General features: G+C 42.3%; 1 protein-coding gene across 1 annotated transcript; it reads right to left on the reverse strand.

The window, feature by feature from the left end:
- Positions 1 to 1,756: 1,756 nt before the first annotated feature.
- Positions 1,757 to 7,384, reverse strand: ETV3L (ETS variant transcription factor 3 like). Its single transcript, XM_023502236.2, has 5 exons — positions 7,301 to 7,384; positions 6,233 to 6,470; positions 5,756 to 5,945; positions 5,468 to 5,588; positions 1,757 to 2,235 (listed from the first exon to the last, which is right to left on the reverse strand). The coding sequence occupies exons 1-5, from the start codon at positions 7,359 to 7,361 to the stop codon at positions 1,757 to 1,759; spliced, it is 1,089 nt and encodes a 362-aa protein (XP_023358004.1). The 5' UTR covers positions 7,362 to 7,384.
- Between the last annotated feature and the right edge of the window lie 16,372 nt (positions 7,385 to 23,756).

Here is a 23,756-nt window from a genome sequence, read left to right on the forward strand (position 1 = left end):
CCATTGTGGTGAAGTTGAAAGAGCAACAGACTTTTAAATAAGAAGGCCCAGGATTTGAATTGGGGTTAGGAGATCTAGAGATGAATTCCTGACTCTGCTGTTTAGCTTAGAAAGTTGGATCAGACCCTTCCATCATAGGAATTACAAGAGCTGCCATTATATAACAAGCACTCTGGGCCAGGCTCTATGCTAAATGCTTTGCAATATTATCTCATTTGACCCTCACAGCAATCCTGAGAGGTAGAGGCTATTATGAGCCCCTTTTTACACTTGAAGAAACTGAGGCAAAAAGAGATTCCCACAGGGTCACACATCCTAGAGAGCAAGTATCAGAGTCAAATTTGAACTTGGCTCCTCCTGACTGTATTGTTCAGTCATTGTGGCACCTAGCTGGCCCTCAGAACTTATTTAAAATAGGAAAGAATCAAGTCCTTTACAATGGTTCTGAGAAGAAAAGTATACACCCTCTAAGGGTCCATGGAGTTCTCAAAATGACTGAAGGGGGCAGAGATCTGGAGGTAGGAAAGCCTCCTGACACTGAGACTTAGTTTTCCTACTTGCTGATAAAGTAACAAGGGATCAGTTCTCAAGGCTTAAGTATCTAACCTAGGGAAAAGGCAGCTTTGGTTATTTAGCTGCTCCATGAAGAAATTCAGAGCAGGTTTCAGCTATAGGTCATAGCTTCTATCCTTGTCCTCAGAAAGGTTTCTCTCTCTGTCTGTCTCTCTGTCTGTCTGTCTCTCTGTTTGTCTCTCTCTCTGTCTCTGTCTCTCTGTCTCTCTCTCCCTGTCTCCTTATCTTCTTCTCCCTGCCTCCCTCTCTTTCTCTCTCTTTCTCCATCTCCTTCCCCCCCCATCTCTCTATCTCTCCATATGTCCCCATGAGTAAGCAGGTTGTGGTTGTTTCTAGAACCAGAGAAGGCAGGCATTTCCCCATGTGATTTAGAAAATTCAGATGAAAAGGGAAGTCATGTTTGAACCTGGGATGTTTGGGGCACACACAGGAGAGTAGCAGAAGTCAGTAGGGCAGAGGGCATATCATTGGTTAAAAGCATTTTATTCACTATAGTACAGTGGGTTGCAGAGCTTGGGAGAGGTCCAGGGATAGAAGGGAATGTATCCATTTAGAACTAGACACCCCAGAATTACAGGAATTTCTGGGAAAGAAACTAAAGAAACAGACACATGCTAAGTTTGGGGAAATGGGGAGACCTCAGCCACTTTTATGATAGATAAAATGAGTGGCTGCAAAACTGGGAACATGTAGGGTTCCCCCTCTCTCCTCAACTGTATTCCTTATCTTGTGATTAACCCTTTGAGAGAATGATGGAAAGCTGGGGACTTTCCAACAGAGGAACCTCCTCATACCCCTTCCTCCTCCCATACATACACCATGAAATGAAGGGTGGAGAGGGTGGGAACAGGGGAAAAAAGGGAGCCTTTTGAATTGATGAGATCTTTGGTGGAAGAGTCAGGGATAGTCTATCTCAATGACCCCAACTCATCTGATAAGGAGAGGAATCGCAGCCTTCACTGTTACTTTCAAATCCTTGCCCTTCCATCTTGGGATCCCCATTTCATTTTATAACCTTCCTTTCTTTAGGTTTGACTTCAATCCCTTCTACTTCACTGAAGCCCATGTTCAGCCAGTGTGGGATTGGGGCCAAGGGGAGGCAAAACCAGGAAGAAGGTGAGACAGTGAAGGAAGGACACAGCAGAATCAGGGGGATGGAGAAACTTCATCATTTACCTTCCAGTTAAGGAGGGTCCAAAGACCACATGGCTTTGAAGGTCTCCAGACAGGACGATGCATGTTTTTCCTCCCTGGTTTTGAGACTCTGAACCTCTGAAGGGAAATCTACCATAGGTCTCTGACATCCCTTTCCTCCCACCTCTAAATCCTGCTTTACTTCTGTCTCCTCTGGCCTCAGAGATAGGAACCTCAACCTCTCTCCTGCCCCAGGCCCCATCCCAGCTAGGAGGGAAAAACCTGGCAAAACCTTTCCATCTGTGGGCAATCCCATTCCAGCAAATAGAGAATCCATCTTAGAGGGCCCAGGGGACTGCTGCTCTGGTAGGGTAGGAGGGAGGAAGGGCCTGGAGAATCGTGGCCGCTCATTTGGAAGAGAAGTTGCAAGGGGAGGGGGCAAAGAGGCAAGAGGAGGCAGCTCATTCCGGGGGTTCTGGAAATGGTAGCAGGGGCTCAACAGGCAAGGAGCTTGGGGAAAGCCAAGACCTACAGAGAAAAGGAAGAAAAGGGAGTCAGAAGGAGTGACAGCTCGGCATCCTGCAGGTATTCTTAACCTGGGGGTCACAGGTACATGTTCAGATTTCAAGAGGTCTGCCAATGTGGATGGGAAAAGATATTTTGATAATTATTTTCCTTTGTATTATTTTGAGAAAGGGTCCATGGGCTTCCCCAAATTGCCAAAGGAGTCCTTGATAAAAGAAAGAAGGCTTAAAAACTACTGGATTTGAAGCTAGAGCACCTGAATTAGAATCTCCAATTACTAATTATTTTCTGTGTGACATTGGGTAAGCTACCAAATCTCTCAATTTCCTCACCTGTAAAATGAGGCAGTTGAATCATATGCTCTCTAAGGCTCCTCCTATTTCTAATTCTATGAATGTCTTTATTCTCAATTTCTTCTCCCTCCTGAATCTCATCATTCTCTTTGTCTCTTCTTGCTTCCAATCTTTAGCTCTGTATTTGTACCTACCCTGTAGATAAGATTTCTAGTTGCAGCACATTAATGAACTCACTGCATGATTCCATTCCAATAGGTCATTTAACCTATTTCTATTTCAGTGTTCTTATCTGTAAAATGGAGATAATAATGCCTGCCCTTCCTTGTTTACTTAATAGGTTTGTGAAGTTATTGAATAAGGTCACAAATAAGAATTTGTCAACAAATTATTAACTAAAATTATTAATGTAAAAAATATTTACCAGATACTATGAAAAACATGAAAATACTTTGATAGGTTAAAAGTGATTTGGCATGAGAGGAACTCTATTGGTTTACATATCACATTCCTGGTTCTTTCTAGTCCTGTTAAAGCATCCTGGGATGTCAAAGTAGAAGGATCTTTAGAACAGAGTTCTAACATACTGCTAGATCTGGAAGCAGCCTTACAACATAAAATATCTTGACATGGATAATTAAATTTTTAAAAGACCTACAACCTCTTCATTTTATAGACAGGGAAATGACTTGCCCAAGATCATACCACCAATTCATAGAAAACCTGCAACTAGATGCCTTATTGATTCCCAGATCAAAGTATTTTTCTACTAGAAGCATAAAGACCTCACAGGGTCTTGTTTCCAGGATTTTGTCCCAGGATGCCAACCTCTGAGGGAACCAGAGTACTTTCTCTTCTCAGCAGAGCTGAGACCACCATCTCCAAGTCTTCTGGTCCTTCTCCAGCCATTGATGAACGTCTTGACCCAACTTCCTTCTCCGGGGCATCTCCCAGTAACATAGAACCCTCAGTAGGATCATTATCTTTGCTGTCAACACTTTACCCCAAACCTTTTTCCCTACATAAAATAATCCACAGCGATGACTCTATTTCCTCACACTACCTCTCATCCTGATTGTACATCCCTTCTTGTAGAAAGTGATCCTGAACTGACTCCCTCTAAAATCCTTGCTCTCCCAGACTCCTCCCCATTCACCAGCTTTGAGAAATACAACTTTCTTTGGCAGTAGAATCAGATGCCCTTATCTATCCAGTCTGTAGATGCCCTTGGGTGAATAGTATATCCTCTCTCACCTGGGAGCTTCCTGAGGACAAGGTCTAAATTTCTTCTTCCCAGTGGATTTCCTCTTGGTGCCTCAGCTGTCATCACAGAGCCATCCCAATCTCAAACTTATCCCCTTAGGGTCTATTTCCTAATGCAGCTAGGTGGTTCAGGAGATTTCTAGACCATGAATTCAGGAAAACCCCGAGTTCAAATATAACCTCAGACACTGGACAAATTTCTTCACCTTTTAGAGTCTGAGTGTCTTCATCTATTAAATGATAATAATAGGATCTACCTTACCTTCTAGGGCTGTTGTGAGGATCAAATGAGGGGGGAAATATATACATATATATATATATATGGAATACTTTGCAAACCTTAAAGCACTATATAAATGCTAGCTATGATGATGATGATTAATGATGATAATGATAATAATAATAATGTTATTCTCTACCACACCAACTTTCCCAGACATCCCCACAATTTCTTCCCTATAGGCAAGTGTGGTGTGGTAAAAAAAAAAAAAAGCTGAGTCAGAACTCAACTGGATTCAAACCCTGCCGCTAATACATGCTAGCTGAGTGGCCTTAACAAAGGTCATTTAACTTTTTTCAATCTTCATTTCCTCATTTGTAACATGGGGATAGTGGTACTTGTCTTTACTTCACTTAGTTGCTGTAGGAAAAGTATTTTAAAGCCCCAGAATAGCATGAATGATTTCTTACCCAGCTTATCTGATCCCAAAGTAGCCTCCTTGCTTAGGAAGGAAGAACATTAAGAGTGGGTGGATGCCCTGCCCTGCTCCCCAAAAGGGCAACTTTAATCCAAAATCTCAGTGTTCAGGGATGTAGCTGATTCTAAATTCAGTGAATAGTGTTGTTACTTTTTTTGTTGGGACTGAGGGTCGAGGAAAATAGATGTAATCTCAAAAACAATAGCTCAAGACAGTTATGAAGGAGTACTTTGGGATTTTTTCCCCCTAAGATGGCATGGTAGATAAAGCGTCCAGCCTGGAATCAAGAAGAATAGAGTTCAAATGTGGTCTCAGATACTGCTGTGTGAGACTGAGCAAGTCATTTAACTCTGTTTCCTCATCTGTAAAATTAGCTGGAAAAGGAAATGGTGAACCTCTTCAGGATTTTTGTGAAGAAAACCCCAAAAAGAGTCATAAAGAACAGGACACAAACAAAAACAATAATAACAACAACCCCAAACTACTGGAAAAGAGAGAAGTTAAGATGCTGTAGGGCATTTCCAGGATGGGGGGATGGGAGGAAGGGAGTAGGCAGGGCTGCCCAGGAACTCTGTCTAGCTTTGTTTCTGGACTACATGTCCATGCAGGTCCTGAGACAGTCCCACACCCACTGTGCCAGCAGACTCACCTGGGCCCACGTTCCAGGAGCCCGCTGGGGAGACTGAGAGAGTTTTCTGTAACCCAGTACTGACTGAAAGGATTCTTATGTCCACAACACAGCCTGGAGTAACTAAAGGCACCTTTTTGTATGAAAGTTGATAGAAATGAGAAGGGTAGGAGAGAATGATGGAAATTTGGACACTGGGGAGGAACCAAACTTTCTGGGCTATCCAGAGGTCTGTGTAGTCATTCACAGAGGGGAACAATTTGACCCCCCACAAAAACCCCAAATGAAACATCCTCCAGCCTGAGTTTCTGCTGTACTTTAAGATTTTCCTGTCTCCTTCCAGAGCCACTCACGGGGTTCACTGCTGCTGCTTCCCTTCTTATCTCCAGGGGGTTCCAGGGGACTGGGGGGGCTCCGCTGTCCAGCCAGCTGTTCCATAATTGCTCGATGGGTGAACAGAATGGTGTGGAGAAGCTAGAAGGGAAAAGATGAAGGCTACAAAGGTATCCTAAGAATATCTGAAATGAGTGGCTGGGAAGGGACTGGTTAAATGTGGAGAAAAAAGGGTTAGGATGACCCTTGAGCAAGGAACAGGATCTTGGAGGGAGGGACACTGGGAGGGAATGAGGCTCCGTGCCTACCTCACTCTGCACACCGATGGGCACCAAGGCTGGACCATACATGGCTGGGGCACCCAGCAACAGAGGGGGTGGGGGTGGGGGCCGCATGTCCCACAGTGGATAGTTGACAACAATGAGTTTGCTGAAGTTGAATTTATAAGTAAACCTCTTGCCTTTGGTCTTGTGCAGGATTCTCTTATTGTAGTAATATCTGGAGAAGACAAGGCTGGGGTTAGAATGAACCAGAGATGGCCCATCTCTTGGACCCACCAGATATTTTACCCTTATTTTAGAAATACCTCATTGTACGTATTAAAAAAAAATTTTTTTAAAGATTTAAATATATAGCCTCAAAAGGCATGACCCTGAAGGAGAGAAATTATTAGAACCCAGTTCCAATAGAATCAGAAACTAGAACCTAGAGCTTTTCCTTAACCTGGAGGTTACAGACTCAGAGAGCCCAGTTTCCTCTGTCTCTTTTCCCCATTCTTCCCTGACCTGAGGGCCCGGCTGAGCTTGTCATAGTTCATCTGTGGTTTGCACTTTCTCCGGCCCCAGAGGCGGGCCACTTCGTCTGGGTCTTTGATGACAAACTCTCCATACTCTCCCTGCTGCCAGGCAATGACATGGCGGAACTCCTCCTTCTGAAGCAACTCCAAGATGAAATGCCACAGCTGGATCTGCCGGGAGCCCGGGGACGACTCTGCCTTGTAGGCCCAGTCAGGGAAAGCCAAGCCTGGGGGGGATAAGACAGCAAAAGACATTTTACCCAGCACTTTCTCATAAGTAGTTGTCCAATAGGGGGACTAACCTCCCTGTGAGGGTAAGGTAGAGATTTGGAAAAAGGGATCTCTTGGGGATGGACTAATATGTAGAATAAGACACATTTTTGGGACATGGCCAACATGAGAATTTGTTTTTGCTTTATTCTGCATATCAGGAAATTGTCCAGTCAATTTCAGTCTTTTCTGACTCTTTATGACCCTATCTGGGGTTTTCTTGGCAAAGGTTGGTTGGCCATTTCCTTCTTTAGCTCATTTTACAGATGAGGAAACTGAGGCAAATAAAATTAAGTGACTTGACTAGCTAGTAAGGGTCTGAGGCCAGATTTGAACTCAGATGTTTCTTCCTGATTCCAGGCCCAATACTGTGTCCACTGTACCATCTAGCAAAGTTCAAAATCAGCCTCAGACAATAGCTGTGTGATTCTGGACAAGTTACTTAACCTCTAAATGTCCTCATCAATAAAATGAAGAAAATAATAGTACTGACCTACTAGCTTGTTGTGGGAATCAAATGAAATAATAATTGTAAAGCACTTTAAAAATCTTAAAATGCTGTATAGCTGTTAGCTATGATTGTTATTTGTTATAAGAAGTTTCTTTTTCTTTTCCTCAGACTGGAATGAAAAATATGCTCAATAACTTTAAAATTTTAATTTAAAAGTATTTTAAAATATTTTCAAATTGGAAAAGAGGCGCTCTGACTGGGGTAAAGAAAGGGGTTCCTCTGGTTAGGGGGATGATATACTGTGGAAGAAGGGTAATGGGTTGAGAAGCTTCTTACCTGAGATCCAGTAGGAACTGGGAACTGGGGGGATGCCCTCACCCAGACAGTGGCAGTGCATTGTCCACTCCTAAGGAAGAGAGCTCTGTCTGTCCAAGCCTTGGGAGGCAAAAAAGACTAATTAAGAGGGGGAGACAGAGAGAAGAGATAAAGGGAAACTTAGAGAAAAGGGGGGATATTGTATAAGGAATCAGAGATGGAAAGACAAAGACAAAAAAAAGTGGAAGGAAAGAAATAAAGGGTTCAGAGGGAAAGAAATTAAAAATGGATTAGATTAAGGGGAAAAAAGGAAGAAAGAGGTGTATTAGAGGAGAATAACTATGACCCAGAGACATGAAGTTTTCCTCATTTTCCCAGAGGCTACACCTCAGATTGGGGCACCATAATAACCCAGAGTCTGGGGTGGTGGTGGTGGTGGTTAACCACTTAAGTAGATGGAGCAGGGTAAGGAGGGGGAAGAGAGAAAAGTCTTCTTCTGTCTCTCTTCCACTCTGATCCCCCTTCCAATATCAAAGGATTTAGAAAAAGAGAGAGCCCTTCCCTTCTACTAAGGGCTTAAGGGGATTGAGGTTTTCCCCACCGAAGACTGGAGGAGATGTAATTAATCTCACATTCTCTCTTTTAAAGTCAGTGCTGGGAGTGTGGTATGGATAGTATAGGAAAGATGAGATACACACCCACACCAGGGGTAGATCTCAGATCCCTGAGAATTTATAAATCTAGGAAGAGAAAAAATGATATGGAATTCACCCATAGCTGGCAGATGGGAGATCTGAAAATGAGTATAACAAATATTTGCCTTCTGGATGGAATTTTCATAGGGTAGGAATAGAAAGGCAGGAAGGAGGCACACAATCCAGAGATAAGCTGAAAAAAGGAAATAATATAATTAGAAGATTGAGGTTAGATCTCAGGACTTTCCAGTAAAAAAGGACAAAGTAGGTAGGAAGCAAGAAGAAAGAACATTATAAAGTCTCTTTCTTTTGGAATTTTCAATGCAAAGGAGATTTTTGTCTGATTTCTCAGTTTTGTCTAAAATAAAGATCAGATAATTTCTTCCCTTATATTTCTCTCTGTGATAAGGTTTAACATAACCCAATTAGAATCCCAAGTGTTAGACCAAAAGGAATCTTAGGGATTCCTTTGTCCAACCTTCCCATTTCATATAATAGAAAGCTTAGATGACAAGATGTAAGGGATTTGACCCTCCCATAGAGGGTAGCAGAGTTGAATCTACTTCCCAGTCTCTCATTCCAATATTGTTTTCATTCCATGATGGCTGCCAGATCGAGGACTTGATTGGTATGACTTAGTCATACCTGTAGAGATGGCCTTGAAGTAGGAGGTCCAAGATTCAAATCCTGTCTCTCGCATATACTGGCTGTGTAACTAACCATAAATAAATCAACTGACTCTTCAGTACATTTGGCAGCTCTCTAAGACTATAAATTATTTGTGACTTATTTATCAGCATTAGTAGAAGAGAATTGCCATACCAGGAGTTCTAACACTGACAGAATTCCAAGTGTGGACCAAAAAAAAAAAAAAAAAAAAAAAGGCACATATATATCTACTTGAGATGTATAAAATTGAGCTCATGTTTACATTGCCGATAAACAGAAGGGAACATGATCACCTCATTCAACCCCTTCATTTTATAAATAAGGAAGATGAGGCCCAAAAAGGGGATATGACTTCCTCAGAAGCTGAGGAGAATTCCCAAGTCCTCCCTTCTAAAGAATCTGATGGCATTTTACAGGCCCATATGCATTCTAAGTTAAGAACCTAAATTTACAAATGGGAAATGTAAACTTACCCCCATGGCTGAAACAAATGCTTGCCTCTTATCTCTGTCAGTCACCAGGTACCCAGACTATGTTCCCTAAGAATTACAGAACTTTAGAAGAGAGAACAATTGTATGGTGTAGGTTGTTCTGACACTGCCATCAAAGAACTGTGTAATCTCAGTGAAAAGTCAATGAGAAGCCAGTAATCTCGACCTCTGGAAAAAGGAATCCATGAAAGTGAATAAAATGTTTGGAAAGGCAGTTGAGGGGAACACTTTCATATACACTGTGCTCAGGTGTTTGTGTTTTAATCTAGAAACAACAGGGAGCCATGGATGATTTTTGAGTTGGGGACTGACATGATCAGAAATGAGTTTTGGATTTTTTTTTTTTTCCTGAGGCAATCAAGGGTTAAGTTACTGGCTCAGGGTCACACAGCTAATAAATGTCTGAGGTCAAATTTGAACTCAGGTCCATCTGACCTCATGGTCAGAGTGGGCAGCTGAGTGGAGCAGTGGATAGAACACTGGCCCTGGAAGCAAAAGGACCTGAGCTCAAGTCTGACCTCAGACCCTTGTCAAATCACTTAATTCTAAATTCCTTGTACCAAAAAAAAAAAAAAAAAAATCTTAATTTGGCAGCTGAGTAGAGAATAGATCAGAGAGGAAGTAGGATTGGAAGCAGGGATTTCAGGATCTGGACTGTAAGTTGGAAAATTGCTCCTTATGTGAAACCTCAGACAATGTCCCTCTACAGCCTGGTCAGCTGTAAGGATGATCCCTGAACTGGGATCTGATATTATTGTCGGTGTTGTGTCTCCTCCCCTGCCCCCTCCAACCTCCTCCAGAAACTCTTCCCCTTTGTGATGAGCTCAGCATCATTCCCCCCTCCAGCCATAGCGGCAGGACCATCTCCCTGGCCTGAGCCACACAGAGAGTATTGAGAACCATAAATCATAAAGGATCATAACCTAATCATGAATGATCGAGGTGGGAGGGGGCCAAATCTCTTTACTTAGTTTGCTGTGTTTCTAGGAGGCAAGCAGAGTCTGGACAACAAGTGAGGATTATTATGGGATCATGTGCATAGCTATGATATTAATGATTTCTTCTGTCAGTATCAGCTTCTATCATAGTTATGATTATTAAGTCATTCTCATAATAACAACGCAGATGAAGATAATAGTGATTTATAAAGACCGAGGTTTTGTTGGAGCTTCGAAACCAGAGAGGATGGATATTGGAGCAGAAATAACGGATCAGAACAGCAGTTCCCATTTATACAAACCCTTTAAGGATTATAAAACACTCATCGTTCAAAAACCCTTTGAGCTAGGTAATTGGAATCTGAGGTATTGCCCCCATTTTTACTGATATGGAAACTGAGTCTCAATGAGTTGACATCATTGTTCTTGGTCACAGGATAAACGTCAGAGTCAGGACTGGAACCCGATTCTGAGTCCTTAGCTTTTTTTCATTAGACCACTTTGTCAGTCAGTTGATGAATCAATACGGCCAGTGGAGGATTGGGAGGAAGCATTAGAGGGGGAGGGAGAAGCTGGGAGGTTGAGACCTGGGTGGTGAGAAATTCTGTAGAAATCCTTGATTCAAACTGTATCTTCCTTATAAGAAGAAGTAATTAAGGGAGACAGAGTGAGAACAGAGGAATAGGACAGACAGAAGGGATGACAGACACACAATCAGAGACAGATAGAGGAACAAAGACCACACCTACTTGGGGGTGAGGGGAGAGGGCTTTTTTTAATAATCAAAGTGGCTCCATTGCATAATCTGATCAAATCTGTAGATGAAATCTGAGAAAATTAGACTAAAAGTCATTGTTATGGTGACAAAGAAAATGTTTAATTTACCTGAAAAATGTAAATTTGGTGGCCCATATGTAAAGATAGGGATTGGGTAATCAGAGATAGAGAAAAATCAAAACAGAGAAAGTGAAAGACAGAGAGACAGAGAGAGAGACGAGGAGGAGACACGAGATGGAAAAGCCAGATTAAGAAAGGAGCCAAGAAACTTTAGATAGAATACAGACCTGGGTGGAAGAAGAAATAGAGCATGAGGGACAGGACAGACACCATTTAAACTAAAGAGAGAAACATGTGAAGTTTTTTTTTTTTTCTTCCCTCAGCTCAAATTGTATAATTCTAGAGAGAGACCCACAGGGAAAATAGGGATGGAGGAAGAGAGACAAAGAGAGTCAGAGAGAAATCCCCCAGAGAAAAAGAGGTAGGCCTCCTGGGGGAGATTTCATGCTTGTTAGCATTGAACAAATGAGCCTCCTTCCCCAGTTACCAGCACCCCTCCTTCCCCTGATCCGTATCCCTCCCAGCTACACACCTCCTCCCAGTCCCCAATCTGATTAGAAGACTAGGGGCTGGGCCCCTTTACTTCTGTTTGATCTTCTGCCCCGAGTGGAGGCCCCTCTCGAGACCTCTCTTAATGCTATTAGCTAAAGCTGCTTAGGGGATGAGAGCCAAAGGGCAGGGAGGGAAGAAGGGAGGGGGCTAGGGGCCCCCAAACCAGCCACCTTTCCCCCCTTTGGAGACTCGAGGATAGAGACCAGACTGCCCTTTTCTTCCTCTTCTCCATCCACTGCTCCGGTCACTTCAAGAGGTGGGGGTGGGAGGGTTTAAATGCTACGGTGGTAAGGCTGGGCAGGCTGGTAGGGAACTCCCGTGTTGCACCCTTCCCCTGGCCTGATCCAAGAACAAGGTTATCCTTCTGGCTTTGGCTATTTATTTGTCTTGCTTTCTGTTTTGCTTAGACCAATCTTTGTGTTTGTCTAGCTCTGTTTTTTTTTTTTTTTCCCCTTTCCTTCTAAAAAACCCCAACAAAACCAAAAACAAAAAACAGCCCCCCCATCTCTTACTTCCATCCACTTTTGGCAACTAGGAAGCACTTTGTTCTGCCCACCCAACATCCTTCCCACTGCAGTACCTTTCCACTCCCCACCCCGACCCTCTAGATGAAGTCTAATTCTCTCTGAATTTTTTCAGTATGTAGGATGCTTTCTCTGCTGTCTCTTCTAAGTCCAGGACTTCACCTCTCTCTTGTATCACTGCCTTCCACCAACTTGTCCCAGGTTTCCTGCTCCTTCCCATTCCCCCCAATCTTGCTGAAGTCGGGGCCCATCCCTGCCTCTCCGAGCCTTCTCCTCCCTCCTCCCTGCCCCTGCTGACTCCTCTGATTCTTGGCTCTCAGGTCTCTGGGGGCCTTGGGATTTAAAAGGTTTGTGTAACTCTGTGGAGCAGAAATCCAAACCGAGACCCCCCCACCCCAGCTCACTCCCCCCAGCCCACAGCAGGCTGGGTGGCTGAAGGTCACAGAGAAAGTCACTTACACGAGCCCAGAATATCCCTTCTAATTTCCATGGCCTGGGCTAAGGGGCTGGGGGTGGAGGGAGGAGAGAGGGGAGCCTAGAGGGACAGCAGGAATAGGGCTCCTCACAGGTTAAACAGACAACAAAGGCTCTCTCTCCTATCGGGTGCTCTGTCTTCCTTTTTTCAATCTGGACTTTTTAGGTATTTGCTCACTTCTTCCTTCATTGCATTTTATTCTATTTCTTCCCCTCCCTCTCCCTATCTGTCTCTATGTATGTGTATGTGTATGTGTTTGCTTCCCTCCTCTATTTCCACCTCACCTCCTCTCTTCCCTCTCTCTTTTCCTTTCTCTTTTCTTTCTTCTCCTATCTCTCTTTCATCTTTACTTTTTTCATTCCCTTTCTTTCCCCCACTTTCTCTGCCTCTGTCTCTGTGTCTCTATTTCAGTCTCTCTCAGTCTGTCTCTCTCTTTTTCTCTGCCTTTGTCTCTCTCTGTTTCATTCTCTCTGCCTCTGTCTCTGCTTATCCGTTTCTCTCTCTGTCTCTCTCTGTTTTTTTGTCTCTCTGCTTCTGTCTCTATCTCTCAGTCTCTCTGCCTCTGTCTCTGTCTATCCGTTTCTATCTCTATCTCTCTCTCTGTTTTTTTCTCTCTCTGCTTCTGTCTCTATCTCTCAGTCTCTCTGCCTCTGTCTCTGTCTATCCGTTTCTCTCTCTATCTCTCTCTCTGCTTCTGTCTCTCTCTGTCTCTCTGCCTTTGTCTCTATCTGTTTCTCTCTCTGTCTCTCTGTTTTTTTTCTCTCTCTGCTTCTGTCTCTATCTCTCAGTCTCTCTGCCTCTGTCTCTATCTATCCATTTCTCTTTCTCTCTCTCTCTGCTTCTGTCTCTCTCTGTCTCTCTGCCTCTGTCTCTATCTGTTTCTCTCTCTGTTTCTCTGTTTTTTTCTCTCTCTGCTTCTGTCTCTATCTCTGTCTCTCTGCCTCTGTCTCTGTCTATCTGTTTCTCTCTCTGTCTCTCTCTCTGTTTTTTCTCTCTCTGCTTCTGTCTCTCTCTCAGTCTCTCTGCCTCTGTCTCATGTCAATCCATTTCTCTCTCTGTCTGCCTCTCTCTGCTTTTGTCTCTATCTCTCAGTCTCCCTGTCTCTGTCTCTACCTCTGTCTCAGTCTTCCTCTTTCTCTCTGTTCTTGAGTCCTTCTGGCTGGTCTTGCACTATCTCTAGCTCTGCTTCTTTCTTGTTTTGCTTTCCTTTTTCTTTTTCTCTCCATCTCCAGATGATTTCCTCAAATCTAGAAACTGACCTCCAACACGTAGGTTCCTGGTATATCACTGCTCTTTCTGTAACTTAGAGGACGAGGGTGGGAAGAGGGGAGGGAGGGTCACTAGATTGTCCAAAGCTTTTAAAAAATGTCTCCTACATTCTTGCCCTACTGCCCAGCCCTTTGAACTCTTTCACAGTTGGGTGGTGAGGGACAAACTTGCTGCATTTCTAGTCCTATTGCTGACTCCCTCGGTCATTTTCGTAGTAGCGTGGTAAAGGACAAATCTGCTCATTATCCGTACAACAGGAGATCCCCCAGTCTGGGTACTCCCTGACTCTCCCCCTAAAGGACAAGAATTCCCCACCAGAGCTGGGAAGCTGAGGTTTCAGAGGGGCCAGGCAGGAGGAAGAGGAAGTGAAAGTCGCTAGCTAGGGACGAGGCTCTGAGGATGAGGTGGCCCTGTCAGCTGCAGATGCTGAGTAACTGGGACCCAGACGTCAGCAGGTGCTGGCTTGAGGTCACTTCTCATGCACTCCTCAGACTTTGGAGTCTGACTCACACAGATTCAAATACCCAAACAAACCTCATTTTAAATCTCAAATCCAGTTTAAACTGGACGCCCCTGCCCCTCAAGTTTCATCTTGATGTCCACTCAGACCTGAACCCCAATCTTAAATCAAGCTCAGCTCCGATCTCCACACAACCCAACCCCCATCAGACAAACCCAAATTCCAATGCTCAGTTCCAATCTCGATCCAATACTCAACACAACCCTCAGTGTGAGCCCCCAAACCTAAACAACCTCAAAATCAACCATAAGTCTAACTCTAGTGCTTATCTCACCCCACCCTAAACTAAATCCAAATTTCAACTCAACTCTCAAACTAAACCCCAGTCTCAAATCGAGTTCTAAACTGTGTTAAAGTCAATGACATCCTATTTTTTTGCCCATCCTTATCGCTTACTACCTGTAGGCCTCAGTTTTTCCTTGTCAGGGAAGGGAGATAGATACCTTTGGTTTTGTTATGTAGATCCCTGGAAAGAGAAGGGACTTTTTGTCTGAAATGGCTAGAAACTTTTCTTCTGCTCTTCTCTTGGTTCCGAGATCTAAGGATGTGCAAGGACTACAGAGGTAGAAAAGGGGGAATATGATGGGAATCCCTTCCCTTAGGAACTAAAGTGCCATGGAACTCTGATCTTCTTCCTGGATCCCCTTTTCCAAATCCCTCTCCAGGTAACACAAGCAGGGAAACCATAGGAGACAATTAAGGAATACCTCGGTGACTAGGTCACTAGGTGACTAAAGAAAGCTCAGTCACCTTTGGCTTTCTTTCTGACTGACTCCTTTGGGAAGGTGTCTAGGGACTGAGAAGGGAGAAAGAGTGGTTAGCTCTTGAGAGGTAGCTGGACTGCTTCTTACAGCCGAGGAACTTTCCAGCCCATCTGCTTCTAACCTTGGATTTCTCTTGCCACCTGTCCTTCCCATGCCCTTGGAGCCAGATTCGTCCCCCTCTGATCAGCTCTTCCACCTGATGCTCGCACTCACCAGTTGTGTCTCAGTTTGACAGGTATATGGCAGGGACACAGAACTTTAGGGAATGAGAAAAAAGATCCTGAATTTGATCCACTAGCTTTCTTCCTGATCTTTGACCATCTTAATTCCTCCAACCCTTTGGTACAACCAGCTTCTCTGAGGTCAAATACTTTCCCCCGGATGATGGAGAGATAGCAGGGTACAGGAGAGAGCAGAAACTGTCCCTTCTTCAGCATCTCTGTTCTAAAATATGGATTCGCAGCTGTTCCATATTAGCCTTCTGGGATCTTCCCTCTCAGGGGTTCCCACTTCTGGCTCCACAATTATCTTGTATCTAGGGAGGTTAAGTGCCTGTCATTTAAGTGAATTAGTTGTCCTAATCCCCTTACTCACCCCTCCACTATTATCTCTTACTTCTCTCATTTGCCCCACATCAGGTTCTATAGTTGCCCAATATCTAAAAGGCCCTTTTATCCCCTTAGATGGGCTTGCTTCTCTTGGTTTCTATTCCAACTTAAGCCTGGAGTCTCTTTAACCCGATGGCTCCATCCCTTGCCCCTTAACTGTTCCACATCTGGGGGAAAGACCCCACCATTCAGGTGAGTTTTCTGCACCTTCCCCTCACCCCCCCACCCCAGCTACAGACCATGTCCCTTACCTCAGTGCAGCCGCCCGCCTCCGGCTCTCTGTCTGGTTCCCTCTCCCGCTCTGTGCTTGCGACCCCCTCGTCTCATCACACGCCGTGTTAGGGTTACTTAAAATGAGAGCGGGATCTCCAAGCTCCCAGGGGAGCTGCTGTGGTTTTCAGACAATAGCATTAACCCTTTGGGGGCCGGAGACACCACTATTCCCCACCTTACCCCCTTGATTCTGTCCCCAGTTGCCTGATACTACTCTGTACACTGTTCCCCTCACATCGGGAAATTGCAGCTTTGCCCTCCACTTCTGGGGGAAGGGGACCTCTCCCTTCGTATCCAACTGTCTGCCTTTGATTCAGATCATACACAATATTAGAAGAATGGGGCAGAGGGTAAGGGTGGAGGTGACCATCTCCTCTCCAAAATCTCCAGGGAAGGCTGTGCCCTAGTTATTCTGAATTGACAGGAAGTCCTTCTAGCTCTCTAACCTCCATCCCTCTCAAGATGCAATGCTATTCCCCTCTCATTTTGCTCTCTTCCAGACTAATAAAGAATCCTGTTCTTAATCCTCAGAACCTATGAGGAACCTATGGGCCTGGGCCATCAACTCTCCTTGACTTCTCCCAGCTGTGTTTAATTTCCTGATTCTATTTCTAAATAATAATAATTTATCAAGAGAGAATGACTCCTACTGAATCATGGACCCCTTGCCTTTTGTTCAAGTATCTCTAAACATGTAATACACAGATTTCTTTTCACAGTTCTCCAGGGATGCAATAACTCTTCCTCCATTTAGGGAGGAATGCAGGTTAGATATAGAGAAGAACTTTCAATGGTGCAGCTAGAAGTCTGGGAATTAGGAAAGTAAGCTCTGCAAATGGGGGAAGAGCATTTAAGGTTAGAGCTTACACACAGAAGATGAACCTGACAGGGGATATAATTGGATGGGGTGTGGGGGGAAAGGAAGGGATGAAGGCAGAGGAAGGAGAAGAAGGGAAGGCCAGGGAAGTTAAGCACTTGACTTGAGGCCACACAGCAAGATCTTGGAAGCTGATAGGATCCTACCTGGAGTCCTTCAGCGCCAGAGGGTAAGAATCTGAGGAAACTTGAAGACTGTACCGGCTAGGTCCAATATCCCCAGGCCCTGGCAGGAGGGAGGAGAAGATTGATGGCTGTCACTGAGAGAATCGATGCCATTTTATTTTTTTTGATTTTTTTCTCTGAGACACCGAGCCCTCTCCCCAACCTCCCTCCCTCATTACCCAGGGCCCCTCCCAGCACCTTGCTGATCGAGATGGGAATGGAGGGCCATGGAATTAAATTCTGGGGGTGGTTTTCTGGTTAAATCAACCGAAGCTAACATGATGGAAAGGGGGATGACGAGAGAAAAAGCTGATTGATGGAAAAGATGGGAGACGGGCAGGGGTGGAGGGTGGGGGGTGTGCAGAGAAGACCTGGATGGGATTCTCCTGGGAGGGGAGAGGTGAATTGTTCTTCCCAGGGTACAGTGAGAGGACAGGGGATGAAGCTGGAGGGATGGAGGTTAGACAGCAGGAAGGATGCTTCAAAGAGGCAGAATGGGCAGGAGGAGGCAATGATGTATTCATACCTAGACTGATCAGAAGACTTGGTTCAAATCCCAATTCTATGTCATCTTTGGCAAGTCACTTAAATTCTTTGGGTTTCAGTTTCTTCATTTGTAAAATATATTTGTGTATGTGTGTGGGGAAATAATAGGTTTCAGAGATGGGAAGGACCTTCCTCTAAAATAGGGGTTTGTTACCTTTTCTGTGGTCCCTTTTTGATGCTCTGAGAAAGGGTAAGGATCCCTTTTCAGAATAATGATTTTAAAAACATAAAATAACATAAATTTGATAATAAATAAGTATGAGATAAACACAAACAGAATAAAAAGGCATAAAATAAACATAGGAAATGGTCTATTTCAAAATGGTTGTTAAAGTATACTTTTAGAAATATTCATAGGACCCAGATTAACAATGCTTGTTCTTTTGGGTTAGAATATAGAGAGACTTCTTGGAGAAGTGGGGTGGAGAATAGAGAATGGAGGTGGAAAAGAATTCCAGACCTCATCGCTGAAGAGGTTAAAGAGAAAGGTTGTAGGGAAAGGGTTGGAAGGTAGATTGCAGTAAGGACTCTATATGTAACCAGTAAGCTATAGGTATTCCTCTTCCATGGCTACTATGAGCATTCCATCTTCATGATACTCCACTCTATTTTATCTGTTTAATAATGTTTCTTTTCCATTTGGTTGAGAAGCAGAGGACTAAGTTACATCAGGAGGGAAGTGGAGAAAATTTGGGGAAGGGTTTAAAAAAAACAAACCCTGTCCCTTGTCACCTCCTGAGGTCTCAGGGAGAACTTGGGAGCCAGAGTAGAGTCAGAAAAAGGACAGTCTAAACAAAAGTTGGTACAGTGAATAGAGTTCCTGGTCTGGAGTCAGGAAGACTCAAATTTCTGAGTTCAGATCTGACACTTACTAGCTGTGTGGCCTTGAGCACACTGTTTGCCTCAGTTTCCTCATCTGTAAAGTGAGCTGGAGAAGGAAATGGCAAACTACTCTAGCATCTCTGCTAAGAAAACCCAAATGGGATCACAAAGAGTCAGGCTGAAAACAATTGAACAATAACAAACTGAGTTATTAGAATACTTATCATTCTGTTCATCCCTTTTCTCTGCCCAGCCAAGGTTTTTGGAGGAAGGCTGGCATCTGGAAGCTTTCCTTGGAAGGAGCTACAACCATCTTCTGCTCTCCCACTGTGTGGCCCCTACAGGGAAGTCCTTATGGTTTCACCTCAAGTCTTTTTTAGACAGGAAAAAATAGGAGAGAAAAAAGAGTAGCATTACTGGTTATATTCCTTTCTCTAATCCTAGAATTTTCATCATCCTTCTGCTCCTCCACTCCTTTCCATTTTCCCTTCTGTTTGATGTAAATGAATAGGTAGAAGCTGCTCCATGCCAGAGGTAGCAGAAGGAATGTGGGACATTGGTTTGAGTCCTGGCTCTGCTATTTACTGCCTCTGTGACCTTGAGCAAATCATTTAAATTCTCTGTGCCTCAGTTTCTTCATCTGTAAAAAGAGTCTTAGAATAAATGATTTCTAGTTACCTTAACATTGCCAAATCATCAATTCTATTTTCTCTGTCTTTAGAGAAGTAATCCTTCTCTAAATTGTACCCCACATCAACTCAATATTCTTGCTTGGCTCTTGCTAGATCAGGGGTCTTAATCTGGGGTCTGCAAACTTAAAACATATATATGCATATGTATGTATCATATATATTGTATGCATATAGGTATATACAAATATAACTATATGAAATAAGATATATAATAATATATAGTTATATATAACTATAATATAGAAATAATTTATATATAGCAATATATAACTATATAATACAGTATTATATGATAATATATATAAAACTATGTTATAATATAACTGATTTCTTTTTTTTTTTAATATATATATTTTTTTATTTAATAGCCTTTTATTTACATGATATATACATGGGTAATTTTACAGCATTAATAATTGCCAAACCTCTTGTTCCAATTTTTCACCTCTTACCCCCCCCCCCCCATTGCCAAACCTCTTGTTCCAATTTTTCACCTCTTACCCCCCCCAACCCCCCCCCCAGATGGCAGGATGACCAGTAGATGTTAAATATATTAAAATATAAATTAGATACACAATAAGTATACCCGACCAAAACGTTATTTTGCTGTAGAAAAAGAATCAGACTCTGAAATATTGTACAATTAGCTTGTGAAGGAAATCAAAAATGCAGGTGTGCATAAATATAGGGATTGGGAATTCAATGTAATGGTTTTTAGTCATCTCCCAGAGTTCTTTTTCTGGGCATAGCTAGTTCAGTTCATTACTGCTCCATTGGAAATGATTTGGTTGATCTTGTTGCTGAGGATGGCCTGATCCATCAGAACTGGTCATCATATAGTATTGTTGTTGAAGTATATAATGATCTCCTGGTCCTGCTCATTTCACTCAGCATCAGTATAACTGATTTCTTTTAAAATACTATGAATTTTTTTATTCTGAGAAAAGACCCATAGGTTTTACTATTCTTCCAAGTGGGTCTATGACACACCAAAGAGGTTAAGAATCCCGCTATACAGAATCTTCCGAAAATCTCTCTTATGCAGCCACCCTTCTGGCATGAGTATAGAAGAGGGAAGTAGTATCAGTTTTAACCCTCAGCTAAATTTAATCCTCATCCCTTCACAGTGGAGTAGTAAAAAAGAGCAATGAACATAAATCAAAAGACCTGAATTCTAATTTAGGTTCAGCTGCTAAATTAAGATAGGTTTAGGATGTTTAACACAATAGTTTCCCTTCAGTTTCTTCATTTACAAAATGAGGAAGTTAAATGAGTTGGTCTGTAAGGACCCTCTGAGTCTGCATCCAGTGAATCTATGAATTTTAGTAATCTCAGGTTCAATCATTATTGTGGAACTTTCTCCAAAAGCAGATCAGGGACAGCCCAAACAAGCCAGACCAACGGACCAACAACCTGCCCTGGTTCGGAGATGGGGAAGTCCAAACAAACTTGTGGTATTTTCAGATTCTCCCAATCACGCAAATGTCCCATTGCATTCAGGTTGAAACCCAGCTTTTCACTAACTAACTTAAACCAATCTCCTTCTCTCCCAGATGAGATTTTAAACTCCTAGAGACCAAGTTGAGCTTGATCTTTAGCATCTAATACAATGTCCTTCACTCAATGGGAAATAAATGTGTTAAATGAGCGGGTCTGACTCTAAAGCCCTTGAATTTCATCGGAATCCTAAACCCAACTCCAATGTTTTGAAAAATGTTTGTGCTGAATGGACCTATCCCTAAACCAACTCCCTACTCCACCTTAATAGTAATCCCCAACCCTGATCCCTTTACCATTCACATTCATTCACTCAGTCAGCAGTGTACAAAGGCACATTTCTGAGTTCCAAATCCAAAAGAGGCCCTGATTTCAAGGAACCTTCATTTTATGGAGGGGTAACTTATCATACAAAAGCTCCTGAGATAAATGCCAAGGAAAGATCCAGTCAAGTTATTGGGAAAAATTTGAGGAAAGAGATCACTTTCAACTGAATGGGTCAATGAAGGCTTCATGGTCATGATATCTGATCTGGCTTTTTGAAGGATTACTACCCTCTTCATCACTTCTTCATCCTCTATCCACTCTTTTTAATTCCTAACCCTATTCTGTCTTGATGTCTATAACAAATTATTCTTCCTTGATTCCATGGGTGATCCCAATCAACTTAACCATGTTAGCTTACTCCAACTGAATCCCAGTTAAATCCAATTAGCTCCAATTGGTAATGATTATGAGGCTAATAATATCTGATTTATATAGCACGTCATTGCTACAATGTACTTTTTATTCACAATCTCATCTGATTCTCACAACCACCCTCGGAAGCGGTTAGGAAAAGTCATTCTGACTTATAAATAAGGAAACTGAGGCAATGTCAGCATAGTAAGTAACTATATGAGCAATGACTCTGTGAATAACTTCTTTTATAATCATGTCAGAAAAGAGATTGTATGAAAAAGATTTTCAGAAGGCTTTGTATAGAGGAATTCTTAATCTCTTTTGTGTGTCATAGACTCCTTTGGGAGTCTGGTGAAACCTATGGATCCTTTCTTAGAATAATCTTTTTAAGTACAAAAAATAAAGTTCGTAGAATTTTAAAAGAAATCAGTTATGATATAGTTATAGATATAATATTATTGCAAATCTATATAGTTATATATTGCTATATATCAATTATTCATCTAATAGATGTAGCTATACCTATATTAATTATATTTATATATCTATATGCATATTATATATAAATGACATATATATAATATATATATATGTATATCTATATATGTAGATATACACACACACATATATATGTTTTAAGTTATGTGTTTAAGTTTGCAGACCCCAGATTAAGGCTTTCTGATCATCTCCACTCATGCATTCTTAGGTACCACTAGACAGAAGCCATGACTGTGAGCTATTTTCTGATTTTTTTTTTTAGTTATGGGGTCATTCAAAGGAAAGCATATTTTTATTTTAGGTAATGATACATGATAAAGATGGCCTTTTAAAGGACAAAAGAAGAGAAGAAAATTGTCCTATTTTGTGACACAATTTTTGTTCAAAAACATATGGTGGTTTTACTACATTTGATCACAAACTCTTCCCCAAATTGCCTCCCATTCTCTTGCCTCTCATTCTTTTTGGTCACTGACTCAGGAGCTGGTTGGGCAGAGAAAAAAGCTTTAGATGTATTATCTTTCATTTTTAAAAAATCATCTGTTCTCCTTCTGTGGAAGCTAATTGCAGTCATTCTGTTCTTTCATACAATATGCTTTAAAATGATCTTATATTATATATACTTAATAAAATTTATTAGTTTGTAAGCTTCTTGAGGCCAGAGAATGTATGTATATTATTAACAAATGTTCAATTGATTGAATGATTCCAACTCCAATCTCTTGATTCCAATGTTCTTTCCACTATACCACTGTTACCATTACATTGGGAGCAACTTGAGGGAATATCTTTACCTTTTTTGGGGGTCCTCAGTGCTTCATATATTATAAGTGCTTACTAAATATTTGTTTTTCCTTCCTTTTTAAACATGAAGAAACTGAGGCTTGAAGAGGAAGAATAATTTGCTTTCCCGGACATAGCTAGGTATCAGGAACTTGGACCAAATTTCTTGCTTTCCATCATTTGATCTAACATCATCCTTATCATTACCACCATCAACTACCACTATCACTATCATAAATAATGAACATTAATTGTGCTATAATTTACTTACTAATGCTTTACTGTGTGCCAGGCCCTGTGCTAACTGCTAGAGATACAAAGAAAGGTAAAAACATGATCCCTGTCCCCTCTCTCTCTCTCTTTCTCTCTCTTCCCCCCCCCCCCCAGCCCCTTATATCTGCTCCTTAGTTCCCTTTCAAACTCAGTTCAAGTACCATTTCCTCTCAATCCTTCCAGTTGATGATGGGTCCCCCCTCCCCCTTTAATTAAGTGTTTGGGTCTGTATTTGTTTCAATGCTGTATTCCTCCAATAGAATTGAAGCTCCTTGAGGGCAGGAATTTTTTGTTTTGTCTTTGTATACCCAATGTCTTATACACTGAAACTGGCACTTCATAAAATATATGTTGGATTGGTTATGTGTCTCATTTCTTCCTTCCCTTTTGAGCCACCTACCTCTACATACCTGTGAACTGGGATGTCACATTGTCACATGAGAAACGAAGCTTCCTTATCAATCTTTTACATTCTCAAGCACTCCCCCTTCATAGGGTATTAATTTTATTCTGTAAATAGAATCTGTCCCTTTTTGGAGGTGTTCTGAGCTCTTTTTCCCTTACCTTTTCAACTCTTCTTTATATACTTTGAAGGAAAGTGTGGGGGAAAAAAGAGGTATTAACTTCCTATCAAACTGAATGTCTATAGAGCTGTTGTGCTGACCTCATTGTTGTATGTTTGTGAAACCTGGACAGTGTACCGGCACCAAGCCAAGAAACTGAATTGCTTCCATTTGAATTGTCTTAGGAAGATTCTGGAGATCACCTGGCAAGATAAGATACCGGACATGGAGATCCTTTCTGCCAAGGATTCAAGCTCTCCTGCAGAGAGCACAATTTCCATGGCTGCCTTGTTCAAATGCCAAATTTATGTTTGCCTAAAAGACTGTTTTATGGAGAACTCCTTCAAGGAAATGCTGACACGGAGGTCAGAAGAAGTGTTACAAGGGCACTCTTAAGGTCTCTCTGAAGAACTTTGGAACCAATTGTGAGACATGGGAGATCCTGGCACAGGCCTGCATCAACCAC

Source organism: Sarcophilus harrisii, chromosome 4 (genome assembly GCF_902635505.1).
Source record: "Sarcophilus harrisii chromosome 4, mSarHar1.11, whole genome shotgun sequence".
Classification (NCBI taxonomy): domain Eukaryota; kingdom Metazoa; phylum Chordata; class Mammalia; order Dasyuromorphia; family Dasyuridae; genus Sarcophilus; species Sarcophilus harrisii.